This window comes from Cinclus cinclus, unplaced genomic scaffold (genome assembly GCF_963662255.1).
Source record: "Cinclus cinclus unplaced genomic scaffold, bCinCin1.1 SCAFFOLD_85, whole genome shotgun sequence".
Lineage (NCBI taxonomy): Eukaryota > Metazoa > Chordata > Aves > Passeriformes > Cinclidae > Cinclus > Cinclus cinclus.
Genome location: NW_026912037.1, coordinates 422,910 through 443,531, shown reverse-complemented (window position 1 = coordinate 443,531; position 20,622 = coordinate 422,910). Strand labels below are relative to the sequence as shown.

The following is a 20,622-nucleotide window of genomic DNA, read 5'->3' as shown; positions in this document are numbered from 1 at the left end:
TCAAATCTCTTCTAAGCAGTAATATCATACAGTGGCTGACATTGCTAATAGGCCTTGTAAACCTGTTCTATTTAACATTCCGAGATGAGGGGAGATTGACTTGGATGACAACCCTGATACGTCCCCCAAGGAATAGGGATCCTGCCCCAGAGCCTGGCCCTGCCCCAGAGCCTGGCTCTGCCCCAGAGACTAAGGACTCTGCCCCAGAGCCTGACCCTGCCCCTGCCCCAGAGACTAAGGATTCTCCCCCAGAGACTAAGGATTCTGTCCCAGAGCCTGACTCTGCCCCTGCCCCAGAGACTAAGGATTCTGCCCCAGAGACTAAGGATTCTGCCCCAGAGGTTAAGGATGTTGCCCCTGAGCCTGATTCTGCCCCAGAGCTCACCTCAGAAAGGAACCATCCAGAGTGGGTGGGGTTTCTAGTGAAGGAGATGGGCCAGATGCTGAAGGAGTACCTTTCCCCAGCTCTTGAGAAACTCTCCCTCTGCCTTAAAGAGGGAGAACCTGATGGTGCAGCAGTGGAACCCACAAATGTTACATCTCTCCAGGCTCCAGCTGAACTGCAAGGGCACTCACAGCCAGCAGCAGTTGCCCCCGTGGTAACTAGAAAGTCTAAGGTGAAAACAAAGCACCTAGATAATAATGATCAGAAAGCAGGGCCCTCACAACCAGCAGGGGAGCCAGAGGTTGAGATCGTCACGGAGTCCCTGTCATACGAGAGTCTCCGTAATCTGCGTAAAGATGTTGTACGAAGGGGCCGTGAGGCTTTTACAACATGGTTACTGCGGGTCTGGGACCTTATGGGTACAGGTGTGCAGCTGGATGGTACTGAGGCAAGGAATTTGGGACCCCTAACCCAGGACTCAGGTGTGGATCACATATTCGTAAGGGAACGAGGCCCCCTTTCCCTCTGGGAGCGGCTTTTAATGAGTGTAAGAGAGAGGTTTGTCCATAGAGAGAGAATGCAGGAGCACCACCATAGAATGTGCTGGAAAACCGCTGAGGAGGGGATCCAACAGCTGAGAGAAGTAGCAATACTGGAAGTACTCTTTGGGACGGGTGGACAACATGACAATGACCCCAACAAGGTCAGGTGCACAGGGCAGATGTTGTGGAATCTGGCACACCTGGGGCCATCTCAATACACCACATTCATTGCAGCCATTAATGCTGACACCAACCACGAGACAGTGGGTTCTGTTGCCGATAAGCTCAGAAATTTTGAGAGTATAATGAATGGCCCAATGCAGGCTCAGGTCTCTGCCGTGATTAGGGAACTCAGAGAGGAGTTCAAGGAGGAGATAAGAGGGGTGAGGGAGGAGATGAGGAAGGTCAATGCAGCACCAGTACGAGTCACAGATCCCAGAGTTAGAGCCCAACGTCCCCCAGCTAAGGAGAGAGGATACACCCCACGAGCTGACCTGTGGTTCTTTCTGCGTGACCATGGGGAAGACATGAGGAGGTGGGATGGGAAACCCACTTCTGCCCTGGCAGCATGGGTGCGTCAACTCAAGGAGGGAAACACTAACCAAAGGAGCTCCACTAAAGTGAAGGTAGCCTCAACTTCCCATAACCAAGATGCAGGGTATTACAAAAGGGAGGATGATTTGTCAGATCCCCTTGAGGGAACCTCCAACATGTATGCCCAGGAAGGAAATAATAACCAGTGCTAGAGGGGCCCTGCCTCTAGCCAGGGAGAGGCACGGGAAAACTGGGTCTTTTGGACGGTGTGGATCCGATGGCCTGGCACATCAGAGCCACAAAAACATAGGGCCTTAGTTGATACTGGTTCACAGGTCACCCTAATACCATCAGAACATGTGGGGGAAGAGCCTGTTTCTATTGCTGGGGTGACAGGGGGATCACAGGAATTGACTTTGCTGGAGGCTGAGGTGAGCCTGACTGGGAAAGAGTGGCAGAAGCATCCAATTGTGACTGGCCCAGAGGCACCGTGTATTCTAGGCATAGACTTCCTGAGGAATGGCTATTACAAAGACCCAAAGGGACTCAGGTGGGCTTTTGGAATAGCTGCTGTAGAGGCAGAAAACATTAAGCAATTGAACACCTTGCTTGGACTGTCAGAGAACCCATCTGTAGTGGGACTCCTGAAGGTGAAGGAGCAGCAAGTGCCAATTGCCACCTCCACAGTGCACCACCGGCAGTACAGGACAAATCGAGATGCCGTGATCCCCATCCACAAGATGATCCGTGAGCTGGAGGGCCAAGGGGTGGTCAGCAGAACCCACTCACCCTTCAACAGCCCCATCTGGCCTGTGCGCAAGTCTGATGGAGAATGGAGATTGACTGTGGACTATCGTGCATTGAATGAAGTGACTCCACCGCTGAGCGCTGCCGTGCCGGACATGCTGGAACTCCAATACGAGCTGGAGTCCAAGGCAGCAAAGTGGTACGCCACCATTGACATTGCCAATGCATTTTTCTCCATTCCTCTGGCAGCAGAGTGCAGGCCTCAGTTTGCTTTCACCTGGAGGGGCGTGCAGTACACCTGGAACCGACTGCCCCAGGGGTGGAAACACAGCCCCACCATCTGCCATGGACTGATCCAGGCTGCACTGGAAAAGGGTGAAGCTCCAGAACATCTGCAATACATTGATGACATCATTGTGTGGGGGAACACGGCAATGGAAGTATTTGAGAAAGGAGAAAAGATCATCCAGATTCTGCTGGGAGCCGGTTTTGCCATCAAGAGGAGCAAAGTCAAAGGTCCTGCCCGAGAGATCCAGTTCCTGGGAGTAAAGTGGCAAGACGGGCGGCGCCAAATCCCCACTGAGGTCATCAATAAGATCACCGCGATGTCTCCACCAACCAACAAGAAGGAAACACAAGCTTTCCTAGGTGCCATAGGCTTTTGGAGAATGCACATTCCTGAGTACAGCCAGATCGTGAGCCCTCTCTACCTGGTCACCCGGAAGAAGAACGAATTCCACTGGGGCCCTGAGCAGCAGCAAGCCTTTGCCCAGATCAAGCAGGAGATCGCTCATGCTGTAGCCCTTGGCCCAGTCAGGACGGGACCAGAGGTGAAGAATGTGCTCTACTCTGCAGCCGGGAACAAGGGCTTGTCCTGGAGCCTTTGGCAGAAGGTACCTGGTGAGACCCGAGGCCGACCTCTGGGATTCTGGAGCCGAAGTTACAGAGGATCTGAAGCCAACTACACCCCAACAGAGAAGGAGATCTTGGCTGCTTATGAAGGAGTTCAAGCTGCCTCAGAAGTGATTGGCACAGAAGCACAGCTCCTCCTGGCACCCCGACTACCAGTGCTGGGGTGGATGTTTAAAGGGAAGGTCCCCTCTACCCACCACGCCACCGATGCCACATGGAGCAAGTGGATTGCCCTCATCACACAGCGCGCCCGTATCGGAAACCCAAATCGCCCTGGGATTTTGGAAATAATTACAAACTGGCCAGAAGGTGAAAATTTTGGTCTTGCCGATGAAGAGCAGCAAGAACAAGTGACCCGGGCTGATGAAGCCCCGCTATACAACCAACTGCCAGCAGATGAAACTCGCTACGCTCTTTTCACTGACGGTTCCTGTCGCATCGTGGGGATGAACCGGAAGTGGAAAGCAGCCGTATGGAGCCCCACACGACAGGTTGCACAAGCTACTGAAGGAGAAGGTGGATCAAGTCAACTTGCTGAACTCAAAGCTGTTCAGCTGGCCCTGGACATTGCTGAAAGAGAGAAGTGGCCAAAGCTTTACCTTTACACTGATTCATGGATGGTAGCCAATGCTCTGTGGGGCTGGCTGGAAAGATGGAAAAAAGCTAACTGGCAACGTAGGGGAAAGCCAATCTGGGCTGCTGATGAGTGGAAAGACATTGCCAGTCAGGTAGAGAAGCTACCCGTAAAGGTCCATCATGTAGATGCCCATGTCCCCAAGAGTCGGGCTAATGAGGAGCACCAACACAATGAGCAAGTAGATCAGGCTGCAAGGATAGAGGTGTCACAGATAGACTTAGACTGGCAACACAAAGGAGAGTTGTTCCTGGCTCGATGGGCCCACGATGCCTCAGGTCACCAAGGCAGAGATGCTACCTATAAGTGGGTATGAGATAGAGGGGTGGATCTCACCATGGACAGTATTTCCCAGGTTATCCATGACTATGAGATGTGTGCTGCCATCAAGCAAGCCAAGCGAGTGAAGCCCCTCTGGTATGGGGGGCGGTGGTCCAAATATAAGTATGGGGAGGCCTGGCAGATTGACTACATCACACTGCCTCAGACACGCCAAGGCAAGCGTTACGTGCTGACCATGGTAGAAGCCACCACTGGATGGTTGGAGACCTACCCTGTGCCTCATGCCACTGCCCGCAACAGCATCCTGGGCCTGGAAAAACAAGTCCTTTGGAGACATGGTACCCCTGAGAGAATTGAGTCAGACAATGGGACTCATTTCAAAAACAGCCTCATAAGCACCTGGACCAGAGAACACGGCATCGAGTGGGTGTACCACATTCCTTATCACGCACCAGCGGCTGGGAAAGTGGAACGGTGCAATGGGCTGCTTAAAACCACCTTGAAGGCACTGGGTGGGGGGACTTTCAAAAACTGAGAGATTAATCTACCAAAGGCCACATGGTTAGTGAACACCCGAGGTTCCACTAATCGAGCAGGCCCTGCCCAGTCTGAGCCCTTGAGAACACCAGATGGGGACAAGGTTCCAGTGGTGCATATGAGAGGTATGCTAGGAAAAACTGTTTGGGTGAACCCTGCCTCCAGCAAAGACAATCCAATTCGGGGGGTGGTTTTTGCTCAAGGGCCAGGGTGTACCTGGTGGATCATGCAAAGGGATGGAAAGACCAGATGCATACCCCAAGGAGACCTTGTTTTAGGGTGAACTACCTACAATACTGTGCCTGTATCTGTAACTGTATGGATGTCTATAATTTGAAGATTTTTAATTTGATTTGGCATGATGGTAGGGGAAAATTCGGGGTGGATAATGTTGAGGGTTAGTTCTTTCTTTTTTTTTTTTCCCTCTGTGGAATTTTCCCCATTGTCATGCTAAGATACCTGTTGACTGGGCCCTGGTGACAAGGGGGAGGGGACGGGAGGGAAGAAGCAAGCCCCGCGAGATTCAAACAGCCAGAAGAGGAAGAGGAAGGCTGGGCCTCGGCCCATTTCCCCCGCGGAGTTCGGACGAGAAGGACGATCGCCGTCTGTGTCCCATCCCTGCCATCCCAGCGTCGGGAAACCACCATCGGACCCTGCCCGGCTGTCTTCTCGCTGTGAACTACCACCATCCAGCACTCTGCTGAGCACCGGGACCCACACCGTGAGCGGAGAGCTCTCTCTCCATCTCTCTCTCCCCCTGGGACAGCTCTGCCATCACCCCCAGCCCTCCTGCAGCTCTGCGGGAGCCGCCCGCCCCCAGCACCGGGAACTGCAGCTCAGGGAAAAGGTGCCTGCAGCCAAAAAACACTGGGACTGAGTTACTGTTCTGTTTGTGGGTAATTTCATAGCTGTTGTTGTTCTTGTTTGTCTTGTTAAATATACTAGTAAAGAACTGTTATTCCTACCCCCATATCTTTGCCTGAGAGCTCTCTTAATTCCGAAATTATAATAATCGGAAGAATCATATTTTCTTTCAGTCCAAGGGGAAGCTTCTGCTTTCCTTGGCAAACACCTGTCCTTCAAACCAGGACACCCCAGTTACAGGGCTTTCAAAGGAATGAACAGAAACCTTTTTGTTTCAAGGCCAAAACAAAAGAATTTATGTGTCCCTGCTGGCAAAGCATCCACATGCTTGGCTGGGTGGGAAGAACCCTTTTTGAAGGGGTTTCCACCCCACCATCTCCAAAATTGTGGGGTTTGCCCCAATATGTTCCCATTTGGCTGTGGAAGATGCCCATGAGCCAGAAAGGATTAAAATGATGGATTTCTATTGGAGAAGACCTCCAAGGCCATTCAGTGTTGCTTGATGCCACCAGAAGATGCAAAGAGTGAGATTTTTCTCGGGTCAGAAGTCGACAAACGTGCTCTTCACAATGGATTTCTGATGTTGATCTGTGGATATGTCCAGGTGCTCAAGGGAAGCCAGGAGGATGAAGAGCCGCCCAGCCAGGTGTCTTCCTAACATGGATCACCGGGGCTCTGCCCACCAGGGGTCACTCGGCATCATCCAGCACAGATCCTGCCATGGAGAATGGAGCTGGAGCAGCACATGAAGCTCTTCCTGCACTTGATTTGCAGGGCTTCCCTTAGTGGTGCCTCCATTGGTGTTTGGTCAGGTGAGAGCTCTGTGAAAAGCTCTTCCCACACTCAGAACACTCATAGGGCCTCTCCCCAGTGTGGATGCGCCGGTGGGTGACGAGGTTGGAGTTGTGCCTGAAGCCCTTCCCGTAGTCGGGGCAGCAGAAGGGCCTCTCCTCTATGTGAATGCGCTGGTGCAGGAGGAGACTGGAGCTGGTCAGAAACCTCTTGCTGCATTTATCACACTCATAGGGCTGTTCCCCTGTGTGGATCCTTTGGTGGACAATCAGTTCAGAGCTTGTCCTGAAGCACTTCCCACACTGCCCACACTCATAGGGCATCTCCCCAGTGTGGATGCGCCTGTGGGAGACAAGGCGGGAGTTGTATTTGAAGCCCTTCCCACAGTCAGGGCAGCGGAAGGGCCTCTCTTCTGTGTGAATCCGCTGATGCATGACGAGATTGGAGCTGGTCTGAAACCTCTTCCTGCGTATGTCACATTCATAGGGCCTCTCCCCAGTGTGGATCATCTGGTGGCGGATCAGTTTGAATCTCGTACTGAAGCTCTTTCCACACTCCCCACACTCATAGGGCCGTTCCCCCATGTGGATTCTCCAGTGCCAGATCAGGGAGGATCTCTTGCTGAAGCTCTTCCCACAATTTGAACACTTGTGGGGCTTATCCGCATCATGAAGATGCTCATGGAACCCCAGCTCTGAGCTCTGGCTGCAGCTCTGTCCGGTTCTTTGGCCCTGGTTCTCCTCCTCGGATACCCAAGAACTGTGTTTGCAGCCCATCCTCATGTGGGATCTCCCGGGCTTTTCCTCCTCGCTGGTTTCCTGTGCAATGGAGCTGCTCCAAACAGCCTCTTCCACAAGGTTCTGCTGCAGGGATTTGTCCTCCCTGGTCTCCATCCTCAGCTCCTTGTCTAGAGGGGGAAGGACAAGGAGAAGATGGGATTTGCCTCTGTTCCAGAGGGAGGGGGAAGGAGATCCCCCCAGCACGTCCCTGGCAGGACGGCGTTGGCAGCGGGGCTGTCCTGCAGCCGGGGGCCGTGCTGGGCTGGGAGATGGAGCAGGACAGAGGGTGAAAGGGGCAGGGACTTCCTCCTCACCTGCCTGGGGCTCCGGGGGCATGTTCTTCTTCCTCACGGCCTCCTCCTCCATCGGGCCAAGGTTTAGGAATGGGAAATCCATTTTTGGGGGAAAAGAAGGGTTGAGCGCGTTGGGTTTATGTTCCTGCGGGCCAAGTTCAGCTGGACAAGCCAGTGCCCCTTTCAGCCTCAGAGAGCCTGGGGCCGCTTATCACCAACCTCCCACACCCCTCCAGGCTGCCGGGGGTCCCCCGGCTCCGGGATCGCCCCTCTGCGCTCTCCCCGCTCCGGGGTTCCCGTATTCCCCCACGGCTCTCCCGGATATCCCCAGAACCGATCTCGCCCCCTCTCCGCCAGAACGAGCGATCACAATGTGGGACCCGCCAAGATCCCTCCCGGGGCATTTCCGGCTGAGCTTCGGGGTCCTGCAAGATCCAAACATCTCCTGCCCCACAAAGAAACCTCCAGGAGACCTCCCCACGTTGGATTTGGGGCGAGCTCCCCCTCCCAGCTCACCTGCGGCTTCCGGGGGGAGGGGTGATGCCGGGGAAGTCGGGGAAGCTGCGGCCTAGAGCGGGCGAGCGAGTGAGCCGCTCGGTTCTGCTGCTGCTCTTCCTTCCACTACTCTTCTTCCTTCCGCTCCTCCTCCCCCAGCCCGGCCCGGCCCGGTGCCGACGCGCAAAAGCAGCCGCGCTCCGCCCTGGGGGATTGCAAAGCGGTTGCGCCCCGCGCGGCACTGGGAAGTGATACTGGGAGCACTGGTAACGATCCTGACAGCACCTAGAAGCAACTGGGAGCGCTCTCCCTGCCAGTACCGCTCTTACTGGGAGCACTGGGAGGGAACTGGGAGCAAACTGCGCCTAGACCCGGCTACAGCCGGTGGTGGGCGGTGTCGGAGCAGAGGGCGTGGTTATGCAAATCTATTAGCGATCGCGCGCTGTGATTGGTGTGCGGAAGCAGCGCGGGGTTCTCCCTGGTCACGTGAGGGCGGGAGCGGTGGGCAGAGCGATGGCGGCGGCGTGCGGTGAGAGGGAACGGGAATGGGAGCGGGAGCGGGAACGGGACTGGGAACGGGGACTGGAATGGGGACTGGAATGGGGACAGGGACCTAGAATGGAAACAGGGAATGGGGACAGGGACCGGGAATACAGGACCGGGAATGGGGACAGGGACTGGGATAGGGACAGCCCCGTGTCATGCCCTGGGGACCGAGGAGGGGACAGGGACAGGGGAGGAGCCAGGGACTGGGCTGTCGCACCGTGACCTTGCTGAACTGGGAGCTCGCGTGTCTCATTTTCGGGGCTCCTGCCCCCCACCTCCCCCCCCCCCCCCCCCCCCCCCCGGGGGTTCCTCTTGTCGTGTTCTGGGGGGGAAGCAGTCAGCACCCACAGTACCCCTCCAGTAGCTCCCAGTATCCCCAGTAACCTCAGTGCTGCCAGACCAGTATGGGGGCTTAAGATAGATCCTGGTTTGGTGTCCAGTTCCAGTGCCCAGCCCCAGACCCGGTGTCCATTGGTCTAGTCCCAGTCCCCACCACGTTTCCAGCTGCTGTGTCATGATGCCAGGCATTGTCCCAGGTGGCTTCCAGCCCCAGTGCCAGTCCCAGTTCCCAGGGCCATGATGCCAAGATTGGGCTTGGTGTAGGGCCCTGGGCATGACTGGGGCACAGCGTGAAGGGTTTCATGGGACATGGGACTAAAGACATGAAACATGGGACATGGGGCATATAGGACATGACACAGGGTGCAGGGTGTGGTATAGGACACAGGACATGACCTTGAGCATGGCACAGGACACGGAACAGGACACAGGGACAGGGGACATGATTTTGGAGCATGGTACCTGCCCCAGCCCGTGATGCATGAGTTCCTGTGCCCACATGTGCCCCACACGTCACCTGCCACCCCCCCTGCGGCACCACCATGTTCTCACCGGTGTCCCTCCTGCCTGCTGGGTACAGTTTGGTGGCCTCGGATGTGGCCTTCCCAGTGTGGGTCCTGCTCTGCCACAAGCCCTGGGGACATCATCCCTGCCCAGTGGCACCAGGTGTCTATCCATCGGCGATAACTGGGACAAGTCCCACACGGTGGCATCAGGTGGCACCTGTGCCACTGGCAGCAGAGATGTCTACAAGGGGGTAACTGAAGGGACAGAACAGGGTGCAGGTGCTCACAGTGTCCCTGTCATCCACAGGGGGTGGTGATCAGGGGTGTCAGGATGAGGTGGTCATAGAGGTGCCACCAGGGGTGTGGTGATACCAAGGCACACATGGCCATGGAAGTGCCGCCGCAGGTGCTGGAATGCCCGTGGAGATGCCACCACGAGCACGGCAGTGCCAGGGGACACATTAGTCTATGGTGTGGCAATGCTGGTGGGCATGGCAGTGACAGGCCAGGCGTGGGGCCAGGCTGGGGTGGCTCCGTGCCCACCCCATGGGTGGCCCTGCTGGTTGCAAGCCGTTTTGGTTGGTGTCTGTGCCAGTGCCTGGCCCGGTGCTACCGTTAATGCCAGCCCTGGCACAGGGACATGCACAGGTGTGGGAGTGACAAGGGGGACTGGGCACCCCGAGGGCTGTGCCAGGCCAGCACCTCCCACCCCATGCCTTTGTCCTCAAGAAGGTGGCACACGGACACTGAAAGGGGTTAGAAGAGTTGGGGACACAGTGGTCATCTGGGGACATGAAGGACCTCAGCCTATGGAGGTGATTTGGGACACTGGTGTGATTTGAGGACGCTGAGGTGCCCCAGTGCTATCCCCAGCACTGTTTCCCTGTCCCCACAGTACCTGGCTGTCCTCAACAAGACCCTGGGCCACTACCCCTATGCTGGCACTGCAGGTGTCACCAGAGATGGCACCAGGCACAGCACTTCTTCCGCACAGGGGACATTGACCCTGGTAATGACACCTTCGACATTGCCTCCAGCGTCATCACTGGTGGGGACACTTGGGGTTTGGGTTTTAGAGTTAGGGTTGGGATTTGAGATTTGGGATACTCTAAAGGCATTTGGGATGGTCCCAAGAGGTTTAGGAGTAGGGTTTTGGTTTGGGGTTTGGGGTTTGGGTTTGAGGTGCAAGGTTTGGGATGGTCCTGGAGTATATGTGATTCAGGATTTGGGAAGTCCCAGGGTTTCTGGGCTCTCAGCATTCCCTGACCCCAGTCCCAAGCCCACAGAGTGCCTGGGGGTGTACCCTGGAGACCCCCAACTGCTGGTGCTGGATTGCACTGACAGCAATTTCACCCTCCAATTCCACAGGTAAATCCCACAAGTCCCACCCAGGGAAGTTTCCCATCCCTAAAATCCAAGTGTTGGATTTGCGACCCCTTTTTCCGAATTCCTGTGTGGGATTATGGGATGAAATTTTCCCTTTCCCAGGGTAATTTTTGGGGATTTTGTGGCCAAGTTTTCCCTTTCCTGATGTTTTCTGGGGGATTTTGGTGCAGAATTTTTCCTTTTCTAGAATGTTTTTTTTTTTTTTGTTATTTTGGGAACTCCTGAGGTTTTTGGGGATTTCAGGTGGAATTTTCCATTAGCATTGGATTTTTTGAGATTTTGGGGTGGAAATTTTCCTTTTTTTTTTTTTAGGATTTTGGGGTGGAATTTTAATTTCTGGGGGATTTTTGGGGTCAAATTTTTCCTTTTCCAGGTTTTTTTTTGAACTTGGGGAACTCACAGGGTTTTTTGGGGATTTATGGGCAGATTTGTTCTCTTTTTTGGGGATTTTTTGCGGCGGAGTTTTCCCTTTTGCATTGGTTTCTTTGGGATTTTGAGGTGGATTTTTTCCTATTTTATTTTTTAGTGATTTTGAGGCCTCTTGTAGTGTTTTTTGTCCCCTCAGGCTGATCAGTGTCATCATGGAGTTCCAGCTCAAGGCCATCAACATCCAAACGCTACTAAAACAGAAAATCCCCGACTGCTACACCTTCAGTGATATTGTGAGTGTCCGCAAGTGTCCCAGTGTCCCCTGAGTGTCCTTCTGGTATCTTCTCATGTCCCTTTTGTGTGCCTTATGTCTCTCCTGGTGTCTCACTCATGTCCTTCTGTCCCACATCTATCCATCTGTCCCCTGGCTGTTCCCCAGTACCTCTGCGGACCCTGGGGAGCAGCCAGTGAGTGCTATGACAGTGATGGTGATGGTGACAGTGACAGTGCTAAGGACAGTGACAGTGACAATAACAGTGACAAATGGCAGTGGCACTGACAGTGATGGTGACAATGACAGTGAAATGCCAATGACAGTGCAACCCAGTGTCCCCACATCACGTTTGACAACTCTGTCCATAGCAGGTGAGTGCAGATCCACCTGGACACCCATCCAGGAGTGCCACCACCCCTTGCTGCCCAGCAAAAGGGACAGTGGGGTACAGTGGATGATGGGAGACAGGGGGACACAGTGACAGGGTAACAGGTGCCATGTCCCCCTCGTGCTCCGGACACCGGCAGGACTGGACGCATTTCTGTTGCGCCCCAACCACACTTCCCCATAAAACCTGCTCCCCTCACACCTTGGGGACACCCCTGACCCCCCCCCCCCTTTGTCACCCTGGGGTGCCCCTCAGTCAGGGGGGTCTTGGTCATGCTGCAGGACCCTCTCTCTGTGCAATCCCCGAGGTGGCACCTGCGCTTTTTGTCACCGCCATCTGCCAATTTGTTACCAGCACCCCAAAGAAGGGGGCGGCCCACATGTTACAGGAGGAGGTGGTGAAAACATTTCTGGGGTCACTCCCAGCCATTTCCATCTCCCCACATCCCCCTGAAGATGCTGCTCCACCCTGCACCCCCTCCCCCCCGCCCCCACCACAGCATCCCCTGAGGGGACCTTGGGGACTGTCCCCATGTCCCCCCCCAGTCCCCATGGTACCTCCGCTGCTCCACCTGTGCTTGGCCCCCGTTCGTGTGGCGACCTCCCCATGTGAACGGGCAGGAGTTTCAGTCACATCCTCACCTCCTTCTCGTCTTCCTCCTGCTGAGGAGGTGATGTTGCTTCTGCTGGGGACTCGCCAGTGACACCAGAGGGACACCACAGGTCACCCCTCGAGGGGCCTGGGGTTGCAGTGGCTCCTGGAGTCGCCCCAGTGTGACAGCTGGGGGGCCTGAGATGCTGCAGTGACAATTTGGGGGGTGGGTGCTCGTTTTGGGGTCTCCAGGGTGAGTCTCAAAGTCTCCTCCCATCACCTCATCCCGTGCCTCAGTTTCCCCCTCACTCTGCAGGGAGCATCCAGAATTGATGTTCTGGAATTGGGTTTGTTTTGGGGGGTTTTGGGGTTGGGGCTACTGGGATGGGCTGGTGGGCCAGTTAGGTGATACACACCCAAGGTGTGTATCAAGGCTGGTGGTTATCTGGGCTCGGAGCTGCCTAGGCTGGGGGGCTGCAGGGCCAAGAGCTATCCAGACAAGTGTCAAGCTGGGATCCATGACTCAGGTGTCCATCAAGTGTCCACCAGTGTCCAATCTCTCCTGCCCCCATCCATCCCAGACTCCCTGGCCAGGGCTGCTTCTCACTGCAGAGTGGACAAGCCCCTGGTCAGTCCCAAGATGACCCCAAACCCCCTCCCACCAACCTCACCAGGCCACCCACCCTGAGCTCTGGTGCCATCGGCATCCCCTGGCAGCCGGTCCAGCTCTGAATCTCTTGGAAGAGGAAATCCACAGTCCCAGGCCGGGGACTCAAGGGTATCCAGGATGGTGAGCACTGAGTCCATGTGGCATAGGGGGACAGTTGGGGACACAGCTGGGGAGATGTCTGTGGGGAAGGGAGTTGGGGTGTAGGGGAGTGAGGGGCGCCTAAAAGGTGCGGAGGGGGTTGGAAGGGAGGGATGCACCCAAAAATGTGCCAAAGTGAAGGCGAGGGTGCATAAAATTGGGGTAAAGGATGGAAAGAATCCAAACAAGCACAGAAAAGACTCAAAATAGGGGGCACTGAACCCAAAAAAGGGGAAAAGGACTGAAAATGGAGGGGAGAAGGACCTAAAATCAGAGGACAAGGATGTCATGGGGTGTTACAGTGTTTTCCTACCTGTGCCAGGGTGAGTGCAGATGCTCCGTGCCAGAAGCAGCCATGGGGACATCCTGAGGGACATGGGCACACATTGAGGGACACAGGGACACTACAGGATGGGTCCCCTCAGACAGCCCAGGACCTCATGGTTTTTGGCCCCACTGGGGGCAGGGGACACATGGAAGGCGAGAGGAAGATATGGTAGGGAATTTGGACATACAGAGGGGAAAGGACATGATGCCACCAGGACAGATAGCAGGGGGACAATGTCACCAGGACACCCCTGGTGACATGTAGCATGGGGCCACATGACACTGTGGGTGGCACTGACCCTTGTGCTGTACCTTGGGCCATTGGGGTCCTCTGAGCGTGGAGTCCCTAGGACGCCCTGGTGACTGTCACTCACCTCCGGGCCACTTGTCAACAGCCGAACAAGTTCCACCTCCTGCCCTGCTGGGTGATGACATCTGGCTGGTGCACTGTGGTGGTGATAGTGGGGATGTGGTGGCAGTACCTGCATTGGACAGCACTTCGCAATGTCCCCATCCATGTTCCTCACATCCTCATCCATCTCCCCCCATGGCCCCACCCATGTCTTAGTTCCTTGTCGTTATTTTTAACCCCAGTTACAGGGCTTTCAAAGGAATGAACAGAAACCTTTTTGTTTCAAGGCCAAAACAAAAGAATTTATGTGTCCCTGCTGGCAAAGCATCCACATGCTTGGCTGGGTGGGAAGAACCCTTTTTGAAGGGGTTTCCACCCCACCATCTCCAAAATTGTGGGGTTTGCCCCAGTATGTTCCCATTTGGCTGTGGAAGATGCCCATGAGCCAGAAAGGATTAAAATGATGGATTTCTATTGGAGAAGACCTCCAAGGCCATTCAGTGTTGCTTGATACCACCAGAAGATGCAAAGAGTGAGATTTTTCTCGGGTCAGAAGTCGACAAACGTGCTCTTCACAATGGATTTCTGATGTTGATCTGTGGATATGTCCAGGTGCCCATGGGGAGCCAGGAGGATGTGGAGCCACCCAGCCAGGTGTATTTCTAACATAGATCACGGGCACCATGGACCAGCAATGCTCTGCCCACTGGGGGCCACAGGAACATCCAGCACAGATCCTGCCACGGGGGATGGAGCTGGAGCAGCACATGAAGCTCTTCCTGCACTTGATTTGCAGGGCTTCCCTTAGTGGTGCCTTCATTGGTGTAGGGTAAAGTGAGAGCTTCTGGAACAGGACTTCACACATTTGGGACACTCGTAGGGCCTCGTCCTAGTATATATGCGCTGGTGGGTGACGACAGTGGAGTTTTGGTTGAAGCCATTCCCATTGTTGGGTCAGTGGAAGGGCCTCTCCTCTGAATCTGCTGATGCCTGAGGAGACTGGAGCTAGTCTTAAATGTCTTCCTGCATTCCTCACAATCGGCACGCCTCTGCTTTGTGTGGCTCATCTGGTGGGCAGTCAGGTCAGAGCTTGTCTTGAAGCCCTTCCCACACTCCCCACACTCATAGGGCTGTTCCCTCATGTGGATTCTCCAGTGTTGGATCAGGTAGGATCACTTGCTGAAGCTCTTCCCACATTCTGAGCACTTGTGGGGCTTCTCCCCATCATGAAGCTGCTCATGGACTCTCAGCTCTAAGCTCCAGCAGCATCTCTGGCCACCTCCCTGGCCCGGAGTGGGTCTTTCTGCTTTGGATCACCGTGATCTGCATTTGTAACCCCTCATGAGGGATCTCTGGGGCTTTTCCTCCTCCTTGGATTCCTGCACCATGGAGCTGGTTTAAAATGCCTTTTCCATAAGGTTCAGCTGTGGGGATTTGTCCTCCCTGGTCTCCATCCTCAGCTCCTTGTCTGGGGGAGGAAGGACAAGGAGAGGATGGGATTTGCCTCTGTTCCAGAGGGAGGGGGAAGGAGATCCCCCCAGCATGTCCCCGGCAGGACGGTGTCGGCAGCGGGGTTGTCCTGCAGCCGGGGGCCGTGCTGGGCTGGGAGATGGAGCAGGACAGAGGGGGAAGGGGGCAGGGACTTCCCCCTCACCTGCATAGGGCTTCTGGGCCATCTTCCTCACGGCCTCCTCCTCCATCTGACCATGATTTGGGAATGGGAAATCCTGGTTTTGGGGAAAAACAAGGGCTGAGCACATTGGTTTTGATGTTCCTGCGGGCCAAGGGTAGCTGGAGATGTCATCACCCCTTTCAACCTCAGAGAGCCTGGGGCTGCTCATCACCAACCTCTTGCACTCCTCCAGGCTGCCGGGGGTTCCCTGGCTCTGGGAATGCCCCTCTGCGCTCTCCCCTCTCCGGGGCTCCCGCATTCCCCCACGGCTCTCCTGGGGATCCCCAAACCCCATACTGGCCCTCTGCCCACCAGTACTGGGTGATCACCACGTGGGACCTGCCAAGATCCCTCCCGGGGCATTTCCGGCTGAGCTTCGGGGTCCTTCAAGATCCAAACGTACCCTGGCCCCTCAAAAAGAAAACCTTCCAGAGACGCCCCCGCTGGTTTTGGGGCGAGGTTCCCCTTCCTGCTCACCTGTGGGTTCCGGGGGGGCAGGGCGATGCTGCCAGAGTTGGGGGAACTGCAGCCTGAGCGGGCGGGCGGGGGAGCCGAGTGGTTCTGCTGCTGCTCTTTCTCTTGCAGCTCCTCTTCCTCATGTTCCTGACTTTCCCCTTCTTGTTCTTCCCGCTCCTCTTTCCTTCCTCCCCCTCCTCCGCTCCCAGCCCGGCCCAGGTCGGTGCCGACACTGAAAAGCAGCCGTGCTCTGCCCTGGGGGGTTCCAAAGTGGCCGTGCCCTGCACAGTGCTGGAACCAATACTGGGAGCACTCGAAGCGATCCTGAGAGAACCCGGAAGGAATTGGGAGCGCTTTCCGTGCTAGGACCGCTCTTACTGGGAGCACTGGGAGGGAACTGGGAATAAACAGCGCCCGGACGCGGCTTCAGCCGGCGGTGGGCGGGGTCAGGACCGAAAGCGTGGTTATGCAAATCCAGGAGCGATCGCGCGCTGTGATTGGTGGGCGGAAGCAGCGCGGGGTTCTCCCTGGTCACGTGTGGGCCGCGGGGGGGCCGGAGCGATGGCGGCGGGGCCTGGTGAGAGGGAACAGGGAATGGGGACAGGGAATGGGAACGGGAACCAGGAACAGAAACAAGAATACAGGACTGGGACGGGGAATACAGGACACGAACTGGGAATGGAAATGTGGGAACAGGACAGGGAATACAGATACAGCAACTGGAGAGAGAATATGGGATAGGGATTAGAAAGATGGGACCGGGATTAGAAATAGGGCTGGGAATGGAAATACGGAAATGGGACAGGAAATATGGAAATGGAAATGCGGGACCAGCATGAGGACTGGGAATATGAGAACGGGAACAGGACAGGGAATATGGGACCGGGATTATGAGAATGACAACCAGACAGAGAATACGGGACAGGGAATGAGACCAAGAGTGGGATCCAGACTGGGATGGGAGCAGGGTGGGACCAGGAGCGAGGTAACATGAGAATGAGCAGGGGGCAAGGAGAATGACAGCGAGGAGAGGGGGATCCAGGACAGGAGAAACCCAAAACTGGTACAGGGGATATGTGGACAGTTCCTGGGCAGGGGATCCTTGATCAACTGCCCCAGAACCTCTGCCAGAGTTTCCCAAAGCAATTAGAACTGCTCAGCCTAGAATATCCAAGACCCTGAGCGACCCCCAAATCCCTCCCAGGAACCCTCAACCCTCTTGAACCCAGCACCCCCCACATCCCCTGGAAGATCCCCCCCCATGTTGCCATCGTTGTCTTAGCTCAACATCTTCACCCTGGGTTTGGGTATTTTGAAAGAACAATGAGAAATGCAAAGAAAATTAAGGCAGGAGGATGTGGAGCCCTCAGCCAGGTGTCTCCCCCACATGCGTTGTAGAGGAGACAAATCCCTCTGCAGATATACAAGGGACTGCAAGGTCCCTTGTTCCCATGAGGCCTTGCAGTGTCACAGGGGTCTCCTTGGTGATGCAGTGTCACAATGGACCCTTGGTTCTGTGGGGACTCACAATGGCAGAATGGTCTCCTTGGTTCCACGAGGCCCTGCAGAGCCCCTTGATTCAACGTGGCCTCAAAGTGTCATCATGGTCTCCAGAATTCCATGAGGCCCTGCTGTGTCACAGTGGATCTTTGGTTCCATGGGGTCCGCACTGTTCCATGAATCCTTAGTTCCATGGGGCCCTGCAGTGTCACCATGGACTCCTTAATTCAATGGTGTCACACAGTGACACAATCACCCCTTAGCACAACAAGACCCCAGAGTGTCACAATGGTTCCTTGCTTCCATGAGGCCTTGTAGCGTCACAATGGACTCCTTGGTTCCATGGGGCCACAAAGTGTCACAGTGGCCCCTTGGTTCAGTGAGGCCTGTCATGGCATAAGATTTTAGCCTTTATATTTTTGAAATCCTGTTATGCATCAATGCATAACTCTAAACTCCATAGAAAGTATTAGTTAACTATCTTCACATTTTGGTCAGACAAAAAGATTCCTCTGAAACTCAAGGACACCCTACAGCCTCAGGTTCCAAATACAATAAACAAAAGTGAATTGGGAGGGGGGAGCAAACTGAGGGAATATGACTTCATTAGCGGAAGCTGTAATTGGAGGATTAACCCCTTATATGCAAACAGACCAAACTTATATCTGTCTGAAAAAGTCATGACCACCATCCACCTTGGGTGTAGCCTCTGGGAAGCTTTTCACTGTCCAAGGTGTATCTATTGAAGGCCTTTAATAAGCACCGACTTTATTCCCTTAACCTTGTCTAGCCTGTGTTCTAGGTAGCCACTCCAAGACATCACCTGCAGTGCCACAATAGTCTCTGTGATTCGTTAAGGCCTGCAGTGTCAAAACAGACCATTGATTCCATGACACCCAAAGTGTCACAATGGCCCCTTGGTTCCACTGAGTCCAACAGTGTCACTAGGGTCCTGTTTGCTCCACAAGGCTCTGAAGTGCCACCATGGCCCTTTGGTTTCACAAGGCCTCAATGTGTAAAAATGGCCTCGATGGTTTCATGAGGTCCTGCTCTGTCACAATGCACCTTTGTTTCCATGGTGCCCCATAGTGTTACAATGGTATCCTGGGTTCCACGGTGTCAGAATGAACCCTTCATCCTGTGCAGACCCACAGTGTTCACTGCCGTGCCCTTGATTCCATGAGGCCCTGCCAAGCTGTAACAGTCCCTTGTTCCAGTGGGTCCCAGAGTGTCAGAATAGTCTCCAATGTTCCATGAGGCCCCGCAATGTCACTGTGCTCCCCTTGGTTCCACAGGCTGCACAGTGTAGCAATGGACTCTTGGTTCCATGAGGTTCCTCAGTCACAATGCTCTTGGATCCCCAGTGTCAGTGTCAGTGTCAGTGTCAGCGTTAAGGAGAGAGAGTTCAAAGTGCACCTCATGATTTTTGGTTTTAATCAAGTGAATATTTTTTTAAATTTTTCAATTCAGAGAAGAGGTGACCGAAGCATTCCCCAGGTGATCTTGATGATGAATGTCACCTTAGAAGGTCTGGGCACAGAGAAGAATGATCCCTTTCAGGGTTGACCCTATTTGGACAACCTGCTTCTCACCTCCAACCTCACCATGTCAGACATTGCCCACCTGGGACTGACATCCTAAAACATAAAAAAAATCCCTGCATGTTTATTATTATAATTATATATTAATAAAATAATAAAATTACAAAGATGTTTTTCTTTTAATAATAAAAATAATATTTTTATTACCTAATTTTTCATTTATGTGTTAAAAAATCGATACGGTTTTAGCAATCATAAAAATTCTTGGTGATTGGTTCTAAGTAACACAATTCCCTTCATTAATTAATTGAAAACTACTGGCTATTGCTTTCTCCTTCTGTATGATAAGTAGACTTTTTTCAGTCCTTCTCTAATCCTTGTTATCATTTTCTCAGACAGGGTAAAAGGGGCCACTCTGGAGTCAAGGGAGACATTTCTGGGGTACATTTGGGGCAGTCTTGGGTCTACACAGGGAATTTAGAACTTGAGGGTATGTAGGACACTTCAATGGGCCGGGTGGGCACTGGGCAGGGCACTGAGGGATTCTGACGGACACCTCGGAGGCTGGGAGAGCTCTTGGGGGTCCAGGGCGAAAACTTGGAGGTCAGGGAGGGGAATGTGGAGCGCTTCGGGGTCCGGGCGGGCACCTGGGGGGCTAGAACGGGGCTCTCTGGGGCGCGGGGGATGATGGGAATTGTAGGCACGGGCATAATACGATTGAATACAGCCGCGGAGCATCACAGGAGGGCGCATCCGCATTGTCTCTTTGTGGGTCGCGGTGCCTGATGGGAGATGTAGTCACGGCTGGAATAGCACTCTAACGGGACTGCGGAGCATGATGGGAGCTGTAGTCCCGGAAGTGGCTCGGACGAAGCATTTGGGGTCTGGGAAAGCACCTGGGGGACACTTTTGAGTCCGAGCCGTGACTTGAGGTCCCCAGGGCAGAACGCATGTGGTTCTGGAGCACTTGGGGGAAGCTTGGGGGGCTCTAACCAGGCTTTTTGGGCACCGAACTTTGCAGGTGTTTTTGGTGCCGAACTGTATTATGAGGGGCTGTGAGGCTGTGGCGGATGAGACACTGTTCCCTGTGTCCCCAGTTGGTCCCACTATACCTCGTATCACTCACAGTATCCTCAGTTTGCTACATTATTGCCCAGTATCATTCCCAGTATGTCCCAGTATGTCCCAGTGGGTCTCTGTGTACCCTCACAGTCCAACCCACCTGTACTGGATCAAAAGCAAAACCAGTGAGACTTCAAGTCAGTAATACAATTTTTAATAGGGAAGAGAAAAAGGAAAAACAAAATACATGCAATTAAAAAAAAAATACAACCACTAACAGAGTCAGAATACAACCTGATACCCTGTCAGTCAGGGTGCTGGTGCAGTTTTCCTCCAAAGGGTCCAGTAATGATGTGGAAAAAAAGCCTGGTTCTTCCTCTGGAATCCAGTGGAAAAAGGTTGCCTTTGGCGTTCTAAGCCTCAGTTTTTTATCTAGGTAGGAAAGGCTTGGCTAGTCCTCCTGGCTGGAGTATCTCCCAATAGGATGATGTAATCTCATCAGTTATACAGTAGGACTCAATGGCCCATTAACAGAAGATACTTCCTACAGAGATAAGGATGATCACCTGTTGGGGGTTGGTTCTTTCCTTTTTCCCTCTGTGGAATTTTCCCCATTGTCATGCTAAGATACCTGTTGACTAGGCCCTGGTGGCAAGGGGGAGGGGAGAGAAGAGGGAAACCCCCCGAGATTCAAACATCCAGAAGAGGA

General features: G+C 54.1%; 2 protein-coding genes across 2 annotated transcripts; both read right to left on the bottom strand.

Annotated features, from left to right (window-relative positions):
- Window positions 1-5,352: 5,352 nt before the first annotated feature.
- On the bottom strand, window positions 5,353-8,166 carry LOC134057087 (zinc finger protein 239-like). The gene is made up of 3 exons (XM_062514113.1): window positions 7,818-8,166; window positions 7,323-7,463; window positions 5,353-7,136 (listed from the first exon to the last, which is right to left on the bottom strand). Exons 2-3 carry the CDS (start codon window positions 7,402-7,404, stop codon window positions 6,220-6,222), a joined length of 999 nt encoding a protein of 332 aa, XP_062370097.1. The 5' UTR covers window positions 7,405-7,463; window positions 7,818-8,166; the 3' UTR covers window positions 5,353-6,219.
- Window positions 8,167-8,686: 520 nt separating this feature from the next.
- On the bottom strand, window positions 8,687-18,926 carry LOC134057086 (uncharacterized). Its single transcript, XM_062514111.1, has 7 exons — window positions 18,903-18,926; window positions 16,281-16,384; window positions 15,832-16,234; window positions 13,705-13,777; window positions 13,317-13,369; window positions 12,879-13,043; window positions 8,687-12,401 (listed from the first exon to the last, which is right to left on the bottom strand). The coding sequence occupies exons 1-7, from the start codon at window positions 18,924-18,926 to the stop codon at window positions 12,234-12,236; spliced, it is 990 nt and encodes a 329-aa protein (XP_062370095.1). The 3' UTR covers window positions 8,687-12,233.
- Between the last annotated feature and the right edge of the window lie 1,696 nt (window positions 18,927-20,622).